The 21,175-nt window shown below is 32.7% G+C and overlaps 2 protein-coding genes across 3 annotated transcripts; both read right to left on the bottom strand.

The window, feature by feature from the left end:
- Positions 1 to 865: 865 nt before the first annotated feature.
- LOC142555319 (methionine aminopeptidase 1B, chloroplastic-like) lies at positions 866 to 8,194 on the bottom strand. 2 transcript variants are annotated; one of them, XM_075666138.1, is made up of 10 exons: positions 7,975 to 8,194; positions 7,280 to 7,355; positions 6,277 to 6,514; positions 4,292 to 4,453; positions 4,171 to 4,212; positions 3,567 to 3,638; positions 3,370 to 3,449; positions 2,597 to 2,694; positions 1,693 to 1,740; positions 866 to 1,457 (listed from the first exon to the last, which is right to left on the bottom strand). In XM_075666138.1, the coding sequence occupies exons 1-10, from the start codon at positions 8,120 to 8,122 to the stop codon at positions 1,312 to 1,314; spliced, it is 1,110 nt and encodes a 369-aa protein (XP_075522253.1). In that variant the 5' UTR covers positions 8,123 to 8,194; the 3' UTR covers positions 866 to 1,311. The 2 variants fall into 2 exon arrangements, with proteins under 2 accessions (XP_075522253.1, XP_075522254.1); XM_075666139.1 differs by having other exon boundaries at positions 7,981 to 8,193.
- Positions 8,195 to 13,208: 5,014 nt separating this feature from the next.
- On the bottom strand, positions 13,209 to 14,588 carry LOC142555318 (AP2/ERF and B3 domain-containing transcription factor RAV1-like). Its single transcript, XM_075666137.1, has one exon. The coding sequence runs from the start codon at positions 14,491 to 14,493 to the stop codon at positions 13,408 to 13,410; it is 1,086 nt and encodes a 361-aa protein (XP_075522252.1). The 5' UTR covers positions 14,494 to 14,588; the 3' UTR covers positions 13,209 to 13,407.
- Between the last annotated feature and the right edge of the window lie 6,587 nt (positions 14,589 to 21,175).

The following is a 21,175-nucleotide window of genomic DNA, read 5'->3' as shown; positions in this document are numbered from 1 at the left end:
ATGATCAATAATAATTAAATTATTTATAATATTAGTCAAATTAAAAATTATATTTAAATATTATTAAATTTTTTGAATTTATAATTATTTTAAACTTTAGGATATTAAAAGAAAATTTAAATTAATCAAACATCATCCTTCTCTCCCAAATGATTATATAATCACCAACAAGAAGATAATAATGCATACAGTGCGGGCCGGATGCGGGCTGAACGAACCTATTACAATCTTAATCATGCACACCAAACACATGATAAGTGAAAGATTAAAAACCAATCCCCTCTTATCATGCACACCAAACAATGTCTAAACATATTTCATATCCATGCAATATCATTGCTTTAGAGATTATTTTTGTAGTAATCGATTTGGTATTTCAAATACATCAATTTTTTTCTTTAAAAGAACATTTCTCATAATACTTTTATCGCGCGATACTTCACACTCCATCTTACATTGAATCATGAGGACCATTTGAATTGGGTAATCAAACGATTAGAATATACTTTTATAACAACTTAAGTTAACTATTTTTTGTAAAACTTTGATAAATACGAATTAGTTACTATATAAACTTATTATACAGTCGCACTTGCACGAATCTAGACCTGAGGCTTAACATTTATTGGTATGGAAAATTATTAAAATTTAATTATCTTTTCTGCAATAATTAATCTTACTTTACATAAAAGTATATATGAGGTTTAAAGGATGCATGCATACATAAAATTGCAGGCAAAATGGTCAGTAAGGGGTTTAACATTACACGAGTAAACTCAGGTCTCGACAAGAAGAGAACGAAAATAAGTCACTATCTTCCGAGCAAAGGAAAAAATTACCACAATTAAAAGCTTAAATCACAAGGAAATATAAAGTCAATATCACATTCATGCATTAACTTACATGTTTCCAATATAGGGGACCCAAACACTAATTAAATAGGGTTCTCACACTAAAAATCTGCAATTTACATGGAATTCACACCAGATATCATAGAAGAGACGAATTTTCCTTAGCTGAAGGAAAATTTTTTTAAGCATATGAGAGGTGAACAATACCGACATGGGATACCATTCCTGAAGCAAATTTTGCACATGCACTTAGCATAGGTTCTGTGGTACTATAATCAAGAATGTGCTCTCCAGGCCAAATCGAATATGGCAACCTATGGTAAAACTTGCTGCAATAGCCACTATCTCTGGCTCGATGGCAGGAAGAACCCGATTCATATGTTCTTACAAATACCTGAGCTTATGCTGACTGTCTTGAAAATATTACAGACAAGGCCGGAAAAAAATTAAACAGGTTATTTTAGCATTTAGTCAAAATTTCAGCCCCGGTTCTTGTAATGAGAATTGTGTGCTCGAACTGTGCTGCAGGGCAACCATTGGCTGTTAGAGTAGTCCAGTTGTCTTCCCATGTGATGCACTCTGTAGGTCTCAATGTAAGAATCGGTTCTGCGCGAATGGAAAACTTTTCTTTAACAAATAAACCAAAAAAATTAAGAAATGTGTTCTCCGGCAACAATTTAACTTGTATCAGCAGATAAGCATTTGTAGCAAAGTTCAATTGTATTCGAAGGGACAAATCAAGATTTGATATTCCTCTCCAGTTCATATTGTTCGAATATCATCCGATGATTCAAAGCCAAAAAAGAATAACATGTACGACATATAAATGTACAGCACTCACCAATGGTAAATGTTTGGCCCTCAACCATGCGGCCAGCCTTGTCATTACCTGCAGAAGAAGATAATTTACGTAATTATATAACACGGCCAATCAAGAATTTTAATTTTCGTTATTACATAACAAAATAACAAACACAATCCAGTAGAACACATACAACGGAGGGGAAGATAACAAATTTGTCTACTGCTTAAACGAATTCACAAAATAACGAACGCGATGAGGATCCAGTAGAACACATACAATCGAGGGGAAGAGAACGAATTTCTCTACTGCTTAAACATGAGTAAATTCTTTCCTCAGGATCCAAAATAGTACACTAGTGAAATAAGAATAAAATTATCACAAGTATATTGATTTTATTAGGCACAAAACACAGATCAGTTTTTCTCGCAATCACTACAAATTCTCTTTCAAGAAAGGTGATATGATCTTTAAAAAAAATGATAATAATAATAATAAACCACATGAGCAAGTTGGGGGAATAATTAATATGTAAAACCATAACAGATGTAGTGTGTTCCAATATCCTTGACCTCATTGAATTTAAATTGAAACTAGTTTGTTTTTGGTCAACCAAACACTTTTAGTTCCTTTTATGACCTTTTCTCATTGACTGTTCCTTTACCATGAATTTTTACCCTAACGAAGTTAGAGAGGTTACAATAAAAAAGATGTAGACTGATAAATGCCATAATTATGACCGATCAAACAATTTTACACAAGCTCTCGCCTAGTATGATACTTTTTTTTACTTAATATACTCGATCATTTTAGTCTTTGCACTGATAAGCATACGAACAATTATAAATAAAAATAACATTAATCATCCCTTGAGGTGCATGTAGATGTTCATGCTAATTAACAAACCAGTATACATATGGTAGAACTCAAGAAATGGCCTTACGGTGGTGAAATATGAGAGGCTCAGAATGGAAAATAGTCCCTATGCCATGTCCCACAAATCGGTCCACCACACCATAGCCAAATTTTTCAGCATGGTCGCTGAGACACCAAAAAGAAATTGAAAACTGTACAATTTTAACTTCTATTCAATGCAATACAGAACTATAAGATTTCAGATCAACATAAGCAGATATATCAGCACAAAAAAAATAAAATAAAGAAAACCGCATGCCTTCTGTTCCACACTTTGTTTAACTAGTAAAATATATTATTTTATACTATCAGAAAGGAAAATTTTCTCCAGGCTGTGATAACGGCTTCCATTTTTTTTAGTGCTTTTAGATCCAATTTACTGTCATCTTCTGTTTTTTCAAAAATTCTAAGCATAAATAATATCATTAGTTGTGGTAAAAAAAAAAGAACAAATAAAAACACAATGCAAATCAAGGATTGTTGGTTCTGCAAAGGATTGGTGCACGTTAATTGGCCTTTTAATCACAGGACTAATAAATCATCCTGCAAGACTTTGGCACTCACCAAAAAGGTGACACTGGAAAAAACATTAACCACACTTGTGAAAATTATAATATCTGAATACGGTGGTGAATCCTCAAGTACTGGATTGTCATATCTGTGCAGATTATAATATCCCATTATTGGTCATTCTATGGTACGGTACTAAGCTTTCACAGTTCACACAATATCTCTGATTTAGCTTTCCAGGCTACGAGCAATTCCATGCAATATATGGAATGCATAGCTGAATTTTAATACCAGATTTTCTTCCCAATTTTCCTGAAAAGAGCACCATCTTCGCAAGCAGTAATGCCCTTATACATGCATTCTTCTGTCACCTGCCATTGAATAGAAAACGTAAAAAGGTACTAAAATCGCAATTATTAAATGTCTCAAAATAAATACAACTAGAAGGATGTTGCAGGCTTGCTGGTGCAGATAAAAGCAGAAGATACCTTAACAAGCCTTTTCACTGCGTTATTCACATCGCCACAAATAAAAGTTTTAGATGTATCCCCATGATAACCCTGAAAGAGACAACTGATTAACAGGATTACAGATAATCTCAGACTTCAACCAAGATTAGATATATGGTGCTTAGACAAATGTGCATCTTTGAAATCCTACATTTTTAGAATGCTTTGATAAAAAATATTTATTATCAATTGTGTAAATTCTTAAGAGTATCAATTTATATTTTAAAACCTCTGCATGACCAACTTCTCATGCTGTCTAGTACATGCTAAATTTGATATTCAATGGTAAGCTGAACCATACATAATTCTTAAACATAATCTTCAGCTGTGGGAGAAGTGCAACATTGAAGTTGTAAAAACCAAAAAGAGATATAAAATATATTTCATCACTGAATTTAATTCACAAATTTGCAGAGACAGTTTATTTTTTCGTACACTAGTTGAGTCCAAAGTGTACGATAAACAGTCATGTCTTGGCAAGTAATATTATAATGGTATGTAATTTTTAAAAAATGATATTCTACCCAATGGTTTGGTTAGTGATCTATGGGTACCGACAAGAAATCAATAATCAGCAGCTCACATTTAAGTACACGGTCACGTCAATGTTTATTATATCGCCGTCCTGCATACAGATGAATTTTTTTTTACTGCAGAAATTCAATTTTAGAAGTCAAGCATGACCTGATCATATGAAAAAATACCTGTAATTGGCGAGAATCGGGAATCCCATGGCACATGCACTCATTAACTGATGTGCACACACTCTTTGGAAAACCCCCATACCCTAAAGGTGAAGGATATGCACCAGCATCAATGATCATTTGGTGAACAGCCTTATCGATTTCATTTGTTGTTACCGATGGCTAGGATGCAATTTAACGTCAGTATATTTCAATGGTCAAGTAAAAATAATCTCCCAACAAAGTCATATCGTTCCTAAATTATCAAGGTTGGTTGAAGGTAATGATTGAAAATTAAGATGACCGATCAAGTCTATCAAAACATAATGATCGACTTTTTAGAACTCCTTTAACCCTCAGACATACAAACCAAAAATCAATTGTCTATAAAAATTCTAAAAAATAAATTCAGTTTATTTTCTCAATAATAATCCACCGAGTCATCAAATATTTTCGATTATAATAATATTACTCTAATTGTAGATTATTGTTTGTCGATTTATAGGTCTTCAATGACAGAATTGGGTATGTTTGTCATACAAGTTCACAACCTAACTTGTAGCTCTTTAAAACGTGAGTAAAATAGGAATCTATTTATTTTCCTAAAAAGGAGACTATCCAAGAATAGAAGTGTCTTAACTGTTCAAGTATTACATTGTATATTAGTATAAACTTCAAATTGTAGTGGAATTTGTATCTGTTGTTAGCAGCTTCACTCCAAAATAAATATATAAGTAGGTTGGCACCGACACGGCTGACATATTTGGTTCATATCAAATGAAATGGGGCTTTGATGCGATAATATTAGTTGTTATACATCATTAACACTATTTCTTTAGATGACATAGATAATAACAATGGATGGCTTGTGGAAAGATTGCATATTGATAGTGATGAAGAGAATAAGAATAATTTTGAGTATGATAATAAAAATTTAACATGCATCAATATTATACAAGCTTGGGTAGTCCGTTGCACTATTTGCCAATTCAGATCTTGATATGCATCTTTTTCGAAATAAAAAAGGTCAACTATAACAATGGCAGCCAAAATAGACCAGTTTCATCCTTCTCGAAATCAAATAGGTCAACTAGTATGCATGAAGACGAGGATAAAATTAACCTAAATGAAATTCATGAAGAAGATATGGAAGGGTAAGATTTGATGTTTCTAGAAATGAATATGATTGACCATTAAGACATATCCGGAAGATGAAGAGTTTGTGAAAGAAGTATTGTTTTTGCTCTTTTTAATATTACATGGTTGTTGATTCAATGAAAATGCAATGCAACAACAATCCAAATGTGTATATTATATAATATTTTATTCACATTGTGTTCAAAATTTTGTAACATATATATTTCTACAACAAAATCTATTTCATACATCTAGATTTAAAATATTCTGTCTTAATACACCTATAACTTGCATCCCTTGCCTAACACTTAGGCCCATGGAACCTATATGCCTCCGAATGCCTAGTGCAGAGTTATAACAAGTGCAAGGCGAGGTATATGTTTCCTTGAATTGAAGTTTCAAAGATGTACTTCACAGACTATTAAATAAACAAATACTTATCAGCTAATAAGCAAAAATGAATGGTTATGCCCTTCATGACTATGGCCCAAAGAAAATTCAGTAAAGGGATGGCCTAGATGCACTTCGCAACTATGGTCCAAACAAAATTCAATAAAGGGAGATCACTAGAAGAGATCCGCAAATAACAGATCTAGTAGAGAAAACATCATCGGTTAAAGAGAAATTTTAGTAAGTCCAAATGTTCAACCAAACTGCTGTTAGCAAGACTCTGATTCAGATATGTAATTGCATCCTTAACCTCAATGGTTTGGCTACACGAGCCTCAACTAAGTCCCAGAGGGAAAAGAAAATTTTGACCAGAACTGTTAATAACAAATGAATAACTACATGTAGGTAACCACTCAAAGACACATGCACCAAGAGTATCAATATCTCATACTAGAGTTAATAAAACTGTTCATTCTCACCCTAACCAATGATCCAGCATGTTCTAGCACCCGAGCGGCAAGCTGGCAAGCAGCCCTCATATGAGAAATCCCTTCAGAATCATGAATTTGATGTTTACTTGAAATTTCTGGCAACGCTTCTGAACTAAGGTAAGGAGGCTGAGGAATATGATCAGGCACAAGAAGCCGTTGTGATACCTTTCCACGCTTTAGAGGAGGCCTTCTTTTATATACTGTTGGCTTCCGAAGATCATGTGCCCTGTGTTGATAGAAAAAAGTTCACAATCTTGAAATGCTGGGCAAAAGCAGACCAAGATAGAAAGTATGTTTAATAAAGATTTGCATCAATAGAAATTGTATCAATACAAATATATCGATAAATGGAATATAAAACTTAAAAACTCAATTCGACTCAATAAAAACTCATTTCACGTGTATTAGAAATACAACAATATAAGCTTGTGGTTCTGCTTCAGTCATGCTCAGTAACAAAGACTCGGATATCTTTTCAATCCTCGTCACCCCATAGTATTTTAGGTCTAATTGCATCTATAGATTTATCTTAGCAGTTGTTCTAATCAATTGCCGTTATTTCAAACTCACAAAAGAAAAAGTATTCAAGAGATTATTCTGTAGTAGGCATTCTACATATTACAAAAATCATTATTTACATAATTTTAAATCAAATCTGTTGCTCCCCCAATCCGGCCAGCTACATTGTTGTTCCACATCAATCAAGTTACAAAAATATTTATCTACGTTGATCTAAGTCTAGAAAGGAACTTGTGAACAAGAAACTAGACTAGGATATGAGTTATTTTACAGAAAGAATGCCCAAATCAACCGACATTGCTTTTGATTACTTGTAAAGGTAAACCTTAAATAAAATATTGCAGTAAAAATAAGTGTTGATTTCTATTTTAACCAGATTATAAGTGAAAGATATATAATAATAAATAAAATTATAAAAAATCACTTCATGCTACTTGTGACCTATGATAATCCTACAAAAGCATAAAATTACCTTCTTATTCTAATGGCCTCTTCCAAACCCGACAGTTTTTTCGAATAAATAACAAAATGCCTTTTTAAATCTGAACCTACAACCAATTTCACAAAAAATGTCACAACGATAGTTAAATCCAATATCACAAAAGAAAAAAATCCTTCATAAAACAAAACTCAATCTAAGCACATGAAATGTATACTATATAGATTCCAATTTTTTAAACATTGGGATTAACAGATCATCTTGTGAGAGCTTAACATAATATATCTACTATGAGCAATCTTCAACGAACAAAGACTCCAATTTTATATCCCTTGGTTGCAAAATGAAGCTAAATCACAGTAAAAGAATTTCCAAATCAAAATTTTATAAGATTGTCATGAATAATGATATCAAATATCAACAAGCATAAAGAATTCAAAATTTACTCAAATGATGAAATACAAACATAATCAGTTACTCAGACGCAAAATGGCCTAAATTTTCAAAGTATAACAATGGCCCAATTCAAAATATTACTAGATTATCGTGAATACTGATACGAAAGCAAATGGAGCTAAAGCTTACAATAGAAACTAGAAATAATAAAGACATACAGATGAACGATTACGCAGGCGTAGAATGCACCTAAAACCAATCTAAAAGAACGGCTCAATTCAAAATGTTTGCAAAACGGATTGATAATTCAAAATCCTTATCCAGACACGAACGCATACAAGAAAGAGGCAACGGGTGGCAAGAGGTGAGCGGAGCCCCCATAAGAACACTGAAAGATGCCGATAATTTGGGTTCGTCATGAAGAAGAGAAGACGAGCTGAGTCGGGGAGCTGCTGACACTGAAGCATTTGCAAAAGCCATTCTCACTTCAATTCGGACGGAAAAAGTAGACCACTGTCTACTGGTTTGCGATTGAATTAACGGCCAAGATTGACAAGGGACCGTTTGGTTCAAGAACGGGTTCCTTAATATGGCCCATGCCATGTTTGGTTCGAACAAATGCTTGGGCCCGTAAACATTTGTTGCACTCAATTTTAAGAAAAACCAAAATCCAATTAGATTCAAGTGACAAGAAATCATTAATATTAATAAAGTATTTATAAAAAAAATATCTATAATTGCAAAAGTTTCCTATTTAGAAATACAATCTTTTTTGAAGAAATTTCGCCAATATGCCCTTTTAAGATTCATGGCAAACATAAAAATGATGTAAATTTTGCGGTAATTTTTGTGATCGATTTGGCGTATATACTCTATCAATACGTTCACAAGCAAGAGTTTTTCCGTTGGTAAAGTAGTATATATATAAAAATATTTATCTACTTACCAACCGAGACGGATGTTTACTTTAGTTTCGATTCAAGTTGAAGATGGGTAATTATTGTGAGTATAAGGGATGGGAGAAATACATGGGATTATTTGGGCTTTAATTTAGTGGGCTAAAATTAGGGGGTCAATCTTAAAACCGCACACTGCATTATTTTTAACTAAAATTATCAATTTTGGTCTACTTTATTATTATTTTTATATGTTTTTTTAAAAAATTTTGTCGTTTAATAGAGTTTGATTTATTCTAGTTTTAAAATTAAGAGGGATTATAATATATTCAAATCCCATTCTAATACTTCTTGGTACATAGGTAGTTTTCTGCGAATTTAAATTATAATTTGTTCCATAAATTTTCAATGACTTAAATTTAGGCATAAACAGTGAGTGTTTATATAAATATATTTATTAAAGTGTGCTTAATTAATACAAGTATATGTACTTTATATCTAAAGGGCGATATTTATATAGAGTAGGTCTCTTGCGAGACAGTCTCACGAATTTTTATCTGTAAGATGAGTCAACTCTACCGATATTCACAATAAAAAATAATACTTTTAGCATAAAAAGTAATATATTTTCATGGATGACCCAAATAAGATATATGTCTCACAAAATACGACTCGTGAGACCGTCTCACACAATTAGTTTTTGTCATTTATATATGAACACAAAAAGAGGATTCCTTTATTTATTTATTTCTTTTTTAAAAAAAAAATTTCAAAGATGAGGATTCTACTTTACACATCATTCAGCAAAGTATATTTGATTCTTGAATTTCCATCGCCCGATCATCAATGTCGGCCTTTTCTTCGGTTTTTCGTTTGTACAAATTTGGATATAAACTAAAAACAACAACCCGACCACGGACCGTTTATATCCAAAAAAAATTAAATTTAGGAAAATGATTTTTTTGTCCATTAACTTGTTTAATTTAGGCTTTTGGTCTTTTACATTGTGAAAGTTTGGTTTTATATAATGACTTTAAATTTTGTCTATATTGATCCAATCGATGACGAGACATTCAACGATTCAAAAAATTTTATTTGACGTTAGTATTTTCAATGTCATGTCAATATTTTTCAGTGTCACGTCAGTAATTGAATGAGATAGTCGAAAATTAAAAGCTGATGTACGAAAACCAAAATTTGAAAACTTAATGAATCAAAACTAAAAAAATGAACAAGTTAATGGACAAAGAAATTATTTCTCCATAAGTTTAATATAATTTCATCTCTTCTTTTATTCACCAAAATATATTTTCCCAACATTTTTTAATTGTATATTATACTATTTATCGACAAAATACGTTATATTTTAAAATTTATGCCAGTGTTTTTATCTGTTACGATATGGTACCGTTTACAGGTAATTTTTAGTAGCGATTGATTCTACGTTAAATATATATTTTAAAGAAATTGAAGAAAATCCTTTTTTTTTTGATGATTTAATTTCTTCAAATGTAAATAACCCTCCCTACCCAAAAAATAAAAACCCTGAAAAACTCATCTTAAAAATTTGAAAGACAAAATTGCATTTTTGATAGTATGTATTTGATTATTTGCGATTTTAATCCTTTATTTTATCAAACTTCAGTCTTAACCTTGTATCTTCCGATTTTTTGAAATTTAAGTCTTTTTCCATGAGTGCTATTGTTCCATTACATACTAAAATTGAGAAAAAGTCAAAGATAATAAACTAAGATTGAAATTTGACCACATAATAAATGATCAAAATCTCAAACAAATAAATATGCAGACCAAAACTGTAATTTTCCCAAATGTGAAGTCTTTCATGCGATCACCTCCTTTAAGATATTCGGTGTAATGTCGATCATTCGTGTAAAGTGATAATAAAAGGCAAAAACTTAATCTTAAAAGCGGCAAAAAAAACATGTTGAACGTCGGTTAGTGTAATTTGAATGTTTTGTGACAAGTTGCAAGAACATGATTCCATTATTCTGGTCCAGCATTAAAGCTTCTACGACAACTGAATCCCTAAATTTCTTTGAGTAATCTCATAATTTTTTTAGTTGGGAGAGATAATCTGAATCGTCTTAAATTTAGAATCTTAGTGTCAGATAAGTCATCTGCCAAAATTGATAATCTTGAATAAGTTAAAAAAAATTGTCATATTAATTATGTATATTTGTCTATTTTGGTCACCGATGTACTTTATCAAATTTCAGTTTTGGTACATTATCTCCGTTACTTTTGCAATTTTGGTTCATTTGCAACATATATGTTGCGCCTACAAGGCTTCGACATGAAGCATTTATGTGAAGTATCACATCAATAATTCCAATAAAAAAATGACCAAAAATACTAAAAGTTGAAACATGAGGACTAAAAGTAAAATTGAAAAACATAAAATATCAAAATTATAAATAAACAAATATATAGTATCAAAATTGTATTTTTTTCTTAAATAAAATAAAATGGTAAAATTGCATTTAGATTTTGTACCAGATTCATTCACCTTTAGTTTAATACAGTAAGAATATAAATTTTGAAAATAGAAATTTTTTTATTAATTAAAATGAATTTATTTTACCTTAAAAAATGCGGAAATAATATTCCAATGCAAGCCACCGTACTATATATACTTTCCAAAAAGAAGAAAAGAAAGAGTAAAAAGCCTATAAATTGGGTTAAAAGTATATTTGACAGTGATGATATATAATAGAATCGAGTGTGGCCAGAACGTGGCCACATTATACATTAACCTTCCCATTTCAACTCATTCGAAGTCACCAAGAAAATACGCTGATGTTTACCTTAATCTCAAGAATATATATTTAAAATTACGGAAATCAAGCTAAGAAATCTAATCAAGCTAAAAAATCATAGATTTCGTACATTAAAATCGTCAAAAATAATTTATTGTCATGTGGTGTTATTGAATTATGTAAAATAAATTTATGTCGTTTGATGTATGTCTCTGCGTTTTACACGAGTTCAACATGATCCGATCGAGGGGCGATGAGAGTTTAACACATTATTTGTATGCGTGAATCAGATTATGGATGTGTAAAAAAGATGAAAAATATAACAAAAGCCAAAAGTGTAGCCTTAACTAACCCGAATTTGTCTAAACTTTTGCATAGCAAAGAGAAATGGAAGATATAATGCTGATCATTTCAAGTGTTGTTCCTTTTGCTCGGTTAAACCGCAAATTATGACCATGATTCCCTAAATATTTTTCAATTTCTAACAAGTTGAAATTAGTTTGGCAAAGATGAAAACCATAAAAAAAATATTTAAAAAGAAAAAGACCAATCATATCCTAAATTTTTGTAGCATAAATTATGCTAATTAGTCCCATGCATGTCAGAAAAAAAATTCGTGTCCCCGCTTATAACTCTGAAAATTGTGATGTTCTCTAATTCAGGAGCTGGGAAATGGAATATTTGGGGTGGAAAAAGAAAAGGATTTACAGCCTTTCAAGATGGCCTTTATGATTAGATCCATGCATCATATAGACTTAGCAGGTAGATACAGAGTAGGAGCCAGATGGATACTGATATTGATTTGGAGAAATATACCTAATATTTAATGTATGTATATATATATATATAATCTCCAAAATAGACGTTAATCATATCAAAACTATATATATATATATATATATAATCCAATAGGTAGATGCAATCTTAGTCGGTGTTCAGACATACATTTATCGAATATATATTTTCATCATATCCAATAAATAAACGTGATTTCATCGTAGCTAACATTGTTACCAGAGAAATAACTTTTATAAAGATTCCGGTGTTGATGTGTATAATCTTAAAAATGATTTGCAATCTCTGAAATCGATTGTACTTTGAGACAAGAAATGCAAGTGGAGAAAGTAAAACAGGTACAATGTATACAGACAACAAAGAAGGCATACTCAACATCGGATATGTATAACTAGAATCCCAACACATTAGGCCAAGGCACGTAAAAATCAATTTTTTAATGTATACGTGGTCGAAAGTTGAGTGTCTCAAAATATTTCAATTGACGATTACATGAATATTTGATCAATATTTAAAAATTTGATTCTTCTTACTAACATTTTTTGACGATTTTGTCACATATGACTCGCACAGTATATTTTATCTGACTAATATAATTTGCAGATTATTGCGCTAGTCGAAGGTTACTCAGAGCACACTAAAAATAGGGATTGACGATTCTTTCATTAAATTTTTTTTTTAAAAGCAAGGAATAATTTATTAGTTTAATTAATTTCGATTCATTTTTATGTTCAATTTCCTTGTCTTCTAGAGATTGCAAAAGAGATTTCATCAGTCACTCAAAGCATTCTTAATAAGTGTTTATTAATCCATCACAAGATTAACCATAACAAGAAAATTCGATAATTAATCATGAAAGGTAAAGGTTACACTTCAAAACCAAGAAACAAATGACGTTTTTTTTTGTAATATTGCAATGCAAAAATTTAAATGAGACGGTCTCACGGGTCGTATTTTGTGAGAAAGATTTCTTATTTAGGTCATCCATGAAAAAATATTATTTTTTATGCTAAGAGTAATACTTTTTATTCTAAATATCGGTAGGATTAACCCGTCTCACAGATAAATATTCGTGAGACCATCTCACAAAGAGACATACTCATATTTCAAATTCTCTCCACCTCTAATCATGGAATTCATCCCTATGTACCTTCTTTTTTTGTCAAAATACTATACAATTAGAACTTTTAGCAACTTCCAACAACAACATTACAGAGAAAAAGAAAGAAAACGAAACAAAATTAAATTCAGAAAAATAGAAAAAAAAAAGTGATTAAGAAACTAAAAGATATTATTGTCACAAAACATCAATAACCCTTTGTTTCTTCCTAAAGTCCAATCCCAGAAGCTCGATTTCTCTCATCCTTTTCCCACTGCAGCTACCATTATCTTCAAAGGCTGCAGCAGCATGAACCCTACTCGGTGCCTCAAATATGTTCACTCCAAACAGCCGAATTATCTGACCGGGCTGGACCAGGCCCAACCCCACTATTGATCCATTGTTTCTCGAGGTCCAATCTATGTACAGCTGCTTATCCGGGCCGGTTGATCGTAGGAAACTAACAATGTCGCCGGCCCGAAGATTCTTCTCCTTCACAAACCTGCTCCAACCCTTTGTTAACACATAGCTTTGGCTGCTATTCCAATAAGAATATCGAAATCTCCAAACCTTCCCGCACATATCCTCGAAATTTAACAGCACCCCTTTTGTGTTGTTTCCGCTTTGTAAAGGGAAGTGTTTTTCCGCGTGTTGTTTAGGAATAACCAATCTGTTAAGCTTTCCAACGTCGCTGGGCGTAACCGCCTTTTCGAAGAGCTGTTCCCGGTCCTTCGCCGCTGCATCTCCGCCGTTGATGAAACCGAAAGTCCCATCTTTCTTGCCGCTACATCCGCCATTGACGCCATAGTTTTTCCTGCTCTGCTCGAGCTCATCAATGTAAGTATGTTTCCTCAGCATGTCCACGATCTCAGCTTTCGAATGAGAATCCAGGAAAGCCGCTTCGACCCGGTCATCTTCAGTCTCCGACAACGGCTTAAAGTTAGTGACAGCATCGCGGCCACGGAACCGCTGCGCCGCAGTGTCATAAGTTCTGGCAGCTTCTTCCTCTTCATTGAAAGTACCTAACCAGACCCTCTGATGCTTCTCGTAAATTTGCGCACCCCACCTTCCATTAGGCTGCGGCACCACGCCTTTGAATCTTGATGAAGGCAGCTTCCTGGACTCCGCTTCGATACCGTTCTCCGAATCGATGATGACGCTTGCTCCGCTGCCGACAAGGCAGAGAGTCACCGGAGACTTGGTCACGGCTGCCGGTGAGGTGGTATGCGGCTGTGTGACAGACGTGGAGTCACTCATGCTTTCATCTGCTGAGCTCGCATCCATTTTATATATATGTATGTAGAAAAGAAAGCAAATTATGTATTCTGTAAAGAAAACGAGTGAATTATGAAATGAGTTCTTGGACTTGGGAAGAAGGGTGGATATATATATATATATATAGCGAAATATAATAACAACATGATGAAATAGTTGCTATAATATCGTACATCATCTTTTATTATTTTTATCTGGAGTGGGTCAACCCTAGAGATGGTGAGGAAGATGAGGTCTCTACCAATTCAAATGATTTTTAATTTTGTTAAGTATTTTATAAAAATTTCAAGTTCTTCGATATGTGTAAACTCCATTAAATATCTAAATCCATGTACAAATGATGAATACGTATGTACGTACGAAACAAAATACAAGTGCCGGAGTTGTGTAGGCTACGCATTGAGGTGGGGTAAAGAAAATAACGAGAGCAATTTGGTGGGATTCACATGCATCAAGCGTGGACCTGTTTAAGTAATTAAGTTCATCCCCCCCTGGGTTTTGCTGCTGCTGCTGCTGACATTTAGCATGATCACCCCATCTATGTTTACACACATGTAGATTTACATTTTCTTGCGAGTTACTTACTATTCATGCACCATATAAATTACCTATAAAGGACAAATTATATTTTTATTATTTTAACTTCCATTTGTTGATCAATGTGTAATACTCATATAAATATCAACGTTGATGTGAGGGAAGAACATGATGTGCTACTTAGAAGCCGATGACAAGTAGTCAAAAAATGTTGATGTGGTGTCATAAATTGTCGATGTGTCCGATATTACGGCAACAATAAAGGGAAAAGGGACTAAAATCACAACAAAAGGTGAAAATTAATGAAATAAGATTGTGAATTGACCAATATGACTAAAAATGAAAAACCTTGCAAGTTATTGGACAAAAAATGTAAATATCTCATGTATATATGTTTGTGTGTACACATGTATGTATGAATATATTTATTTTTATGAGGTGGGAACTTCAAGCCGCTACGTATTCTTCGATGTGTACTGTGTAAACTTTCGAGTTAACGTAGTAGTATGTAAATCATGCTAGCCAGGTAAACCGTATTGGCAAGTTTTGTGCAACATATTCACCCGAGAAATGTATTGATAGGAGAAATCAAACTCATAACTATTATTCAAACACTCGTATACTCAACCAATTCAAACACATTGTATGTATGAATATTATTATAAGGTTTGTGTGGAGATGTTTATCTGGAAAACAATGAATGCAAATAAAAGAAAAAGGGGCTAATAATGGATGGGGGATTGGGGAGTAACAATTATGTGCTTCCACTAGTATGGGGGTGTATGGGCCAATGTTAATGAAAAGGATAACTGGATAGACTTGAAACGAAAGAGACATGAGAAACTCATCCAACAAGAATTTTCTTCACCAAGTCCTACCTGTCTTGATTTGAATTTTCATCCCCATATTTTGTTTGTTTTATTGGCTGGATTCAGTTTAGCACATCTGGTTCCATAAATAATTTATTTATCCCATAAAATGCATGTATATTTTCCAACGAACCCTTCACAATTTCATAAAATTTTAATGTGGATATTTTTGAAATTGTTAACAAATATAAACCTATTGGAAAATAATATTTAAAATGTGTGTATTGAATATTTGAATGTTGAATATTTGAATGTTGAAAATAAGAGTTGTAAATATTGAAAATTAGTGTGTGATGATGTAGGTAATGATGTATTTTATTTTTGAATTATTTGTAAAGATTTCCTATAAATAGTTCTCTCATTTGTGAAGAAAATCACAATTGAGTAGAGAGAAAAATATTATAAAGTGTGTAGTTTGGTAAATTTTGAGAGTTTGAGATTTTTACTTTTTACCATAAATTTTTACTTTTTCACAACACGTTATCAGCACGAAGCTCTAAAAGTCCTACATACTTTTCCAAGCTTCAAACAGAAGAAAAATGTAACAAAAATAATTATATTTATTTTACTGTTATTTATTTATTGTGTATTTATTTAATATACAATATAATGTTATTATTAGAAATAATAAAAATAAATTTTTCATAAACTTGTTATAAATCCTGGGAGGATGTTAAGACGACATCCCACACTCCCGGTAAGGGATACGACAAGTATAAAAGCCTATAAGGTTTTTAAACAAAATAAATTATGACACTCATTATAATATTATGATATGATATACATAATTATTTAAACATGTCTAATATTATATATATCATATTATTACCATAAAATTATACAAATACATACTTTTATTTTTTTTTTGTACCCCAACGGTCATAAATGGTAAAAAACGGCTAGTTTTTGCCCTATAAATATGATCTCACAAACACATTCCATCACTCCAACTTTCTCTTCTTCTCTAAAAATTATTCATCATCAAATTTTTCGAAGAAAAAAGAAGATGGCTTTCTCAAGGATATTTTTAATTATTTTGGTTGTCATACTCACGAGTCTTGTATTTATCGGAGAATATCCTCCTCGTGCGTTTTCTTTATTTTTACAAATACTTGTACTCGTTGTTTATCCGTTACTTTGTATTGCAATAATTATTAACTAATAAAATGCATCGTAATTTTTTTTAGTACCACCATGTCAAATTTAACAAAGCTCGAATTTGTTGCGCTCGACATCACGGGAAAGAATTATATGTCCATGGACTCTAGATGTAGAAATGCATCTTGAGTCATTGGGTCTAAGCGAAACCATTAAAGAAAATGGCATATGCACGTCACAAGAAAAGGCAAGAGCCATGATATTTTTGCGTCGACATCTCGACGATGGATTGAAATGTGAATATCTGACTGAAAAAAGTCCCATGGTTTTGTGGAAGGGATTAAAAGAAAGATTCGAACATATAAGAGAAGTTATACTTCCGACCGCCCAGGATGAATGGAATACATTGAGATTCCAAGACTTTAAAAAAGTCAGTGATTACAATTCGGCGATGTATAGAATAATCTCGCAATTAAAATTTTGTGGACATGAGGTCACAGAATCTGAGATGCTTGAAAAAACATTTTTCACATTTCATGCATCAAATATTACTCTACAGCAACAATATAGAGTACGTGGATTCGCGAGATATTCTGAACTCATCGCCTGTATTCTTGTGGCGGAAAAAAACAACGAGCTATTACTGAGAAATCATCAGTCCCGACCCACTGGATCAACAGCATTTTCAAAAGTAAATGCTGTAAGTAAAAATGAATTTAAACCTGGAAACCAAAATCAAATTCAAAGACAAGGTTTTGGTCGAGGTCGAGGTCGTGGACGTGGACGTGGACGTGGAATTGGCCGAGGCCGTGGTCAAGGCCGTGGTTTTGAAAATAATCGAGATAGTTATTTTTATAACTCATCTCAAAAGAACGTCCCAAACCATCCACAGAAAAGGCATCATGAGAATACAAGTGTTAATGAGAAGCACTCAAAAAGATATGAAAGTTCTTGTTACAGATGTGGTACTCCAGGACATTGGTCCAAAGTTTGTCGAGCCCCTAAGCACCTTTGTAAACTTTATAAAGAATCATTAAAGGGGAAAGAAAAGGAGACCAACTTCACTGAACGCAGTGACCGTTTGAGTGATTCAACTCATTTTGATGCTGGTGATTTTATGAATGATTTCTCTGGAAATGATCAATATGTTGGTGGGATAGAAATGAAGAATATTGATGCTGCAGATTTTCTCAACGATTTCTCTGAAAATGAACAATATAATGGTAGAATATAAATGTACAATAATCTATTTTTCATGTATTCATAGAATAATGTTTTATTGTATAATTATGATTTGTGTTATATTTAAATATATATTGCAAGTAATTTATTTCATTGCATATTTTTTTGAAGTTCAAATATGGAAAATGCTATGAGCAAAGCTGAAGTTTGCATACCCGATAGTGGTACAACGCACACCATCCTCCGAGATAAAAGATATTTTTTGGAACTAAAACCAACAAAAACAACGGTGAATACAATATCAGGTCCTGTAAACTTGATTAAAGGATGTGGTAAACCACAATTTTTGTTACCTAATGGTACAAAATTTTTGATCAATGATTCTTTATATTCACCACAATCGAAAAAAAATTTGTTGAGTTTTAATGATATATATTCCCATGGGTATGATACTCAAACAATGAATGAAGGGAATGAGAAATATATGTGTCTTATCACATATAAATCAGGAAAGAAATATGTGATTGAAAAACTACTAATGCTCCCTACTGGATTGCATTATACACATATAAGTCCCATTGAATCAAACATGGTAGTTGATAATTCTTCGATATTAACCAATTGGCATGATCGATTGGGACATCCTGGTTCAACAATGATGCGAAGAATTATAGAAAATACACATGGTCATCCACTGAAAGACCAGAAGATCTTTCAGAATAATAAGTTTCAATGTAAAGCATGTTCTCTTGGAAAACTTATTATAAGACCATCACCAGTCAAAATCCAAACTGAATCACCAATGTTTCTTGAACGTATTCAGGGTGATATTTGTGGACCAATCCATCCACCATGTGGACCATTCAGATACTTTATGGTATTGATTGATGCCTCCAGCAGATGGTCACATGTATGTTTATTATCAACTCGAAATGTTGCATTTGCAAGATTACTTGCTCAAATAATAAAATTGAGGAATCAATTTCCCGATTATACAATCAAGAAAATTAGACTTGATAATACTGGTGAATTTACTTCCCAAACTTTCAATGATTATTGTATGTCTATGGGAATCATTGTTGAGCATCCTGTTGCTCATGTACATACACAGAATGGATTGGCTGAATCATTGATTAAACGTCTGCAAATGATTGCTAGACCAATGATTATGAAAACAAAGCTCCCTATTTCTATATGGGGACATGCAATTTTACACGCTGCTTCATTAATTCGCATCAGACCAAGTGCATATCATAAATACTCCCCATTGCAGCTTGCATTTGGTAAAGAACCAGACATTTCTCATCTGAGAATTTTTGGATGTATGGTGTATGTGCCTATTGCACCACCGCAACGAAAGAAAACGAGACCTCAAAGAAAGGTTGGAATTTATATCGGTTATGATAGTCCATCAATCATTCGATATCTTGAACCTCAGACAGGCGACGTGTTCACAGCACGTTTTGCTGATTGTCATTTTAATGAGGAAATCTTCCCAATGTTAGGGGGAGAACAGAAACATACCGAAAAGGAAATTACATGGTATGTATCATCATTGTTACATCTGGATCCAAGAACAAAACAATGTGAAAAAGATGTACAACAAATTGTACACTTGCAAAGAATAGCAAATCAAATACCAGATGCATTTGCAGACACAAAAGGGGTAACTAAACCATATATACATGCTGCAAATGCCCCTGCTCGAATTGAAATTCCAAAGAAACAAATGGAAGATACTCATGATGTCATTAAACGCCTGAAGCGTGGAAGGCCAGTCGGTTCCAAGGATAAAAATCCTCGAAAAAGAAAATTCATAGAGAAACACGATGATCACAAAATAAAGAATGACGTTTCTGAAGAAACACATGATGATCACAAAATAGAGAATGGTGTTCCTGAAGAAACACATGATGATGAAAATGTTCTGTCAGAACCACAAACTGACGAGAATCATGAAATCTCTATCAATTATATTAATACTGGAAAAATATGGAACCGAAAAGATATAGATGAAATTGATGATATATTTTCTTATAATGTGGCAATCGACATCATAAATGATAACGAAGATCATGAACCAAAATCTTTTGGTGAATGTAAAAATCGGCAGGATTGGATAAAATGGAAAGATGTCATCCAGGTTGAATTAAATTCGCTAAATAAACGTAATGTTTTTGGACCTATAGTCCTTACACCTGAAGGTGTAAAACCTGTTGGATACAAATGGGTTTTTATTCGAAAGCGAAATGAGAAAAATGAAATAGTAAGATATAAAGCTCGGCTTGTTGCACAAAGTTTTTCTCAAAGGCCTGGAATTGATTATGAAGAAACGTATTCTCCTGTGATGGATGCAATTACGTTTCGGTATTTGATTAGCTTGGCGGTATCTGAAAATTTAGAAATGCGTCTTATGGATGTTGTTACAGCTTACTTATATGGATCACTTGATAGTAATATATATATGAAAATCCCTGAAGGATTTAAGATGCCTGAAGCACAAAGTTCAAAACCCAGGGAATGTTATTCTGTGAAATTCCAAAGATCATTATATGGGTTAAAGCAATCAGGTCGAATGTGGTATAATCGACTAAGTTATCACTTGATGAAAAAGGGATATGTAAATAATTCAATATGCCCTTGTGTTTCATTAAGAAAACAACATCCAGATGCGTAATTATTGCTGTATATGTTGATGATTTAAACATCATTGAAACGAATAAAGAAATTCAAGAAGTTGTGTCATACTTGAAGGAAGAATTTGAAATGAAGGATCTTGGAAAAACCAAGTATTGTCTGGGTTTACAAATTGAACAAAAAGAATGTGGAATGTTTGTTCACCAGACAAATTATACAGAAAAGATCCTTAAACGTTTTAATATGGATAAAGCAAATCCTTTAAGTACTCCAATGGTTGTTAGATCATTAAACATAGAAAAGGATCCATTCCGTCCATGTGAAGATGATGAAGATATTTTTGGTCCAGAAGTACCATATCTAAGTGC

Source organism: Primulina tabacum, chromosome 9, assembly GCF_025594145.1.
Source record: "Primulina tabacum isolate GXHZ01 chromosome 9, ASM2559414v2, whole genome shotgun sequence".
Classification (NCBI taxonomy): domain Eukaryota; kingdom Viridiplantae; phylum Streptophyta; class Magnoliopsida; order Lamiales; family Gesneriaceae; genus Primulina; species Primulina tabacum.
The sequence above is the reverse complement of the archived record's forward strand: the minus strand, read 5'-3'. Positions and strand labels throughout refer to the sequence as shown.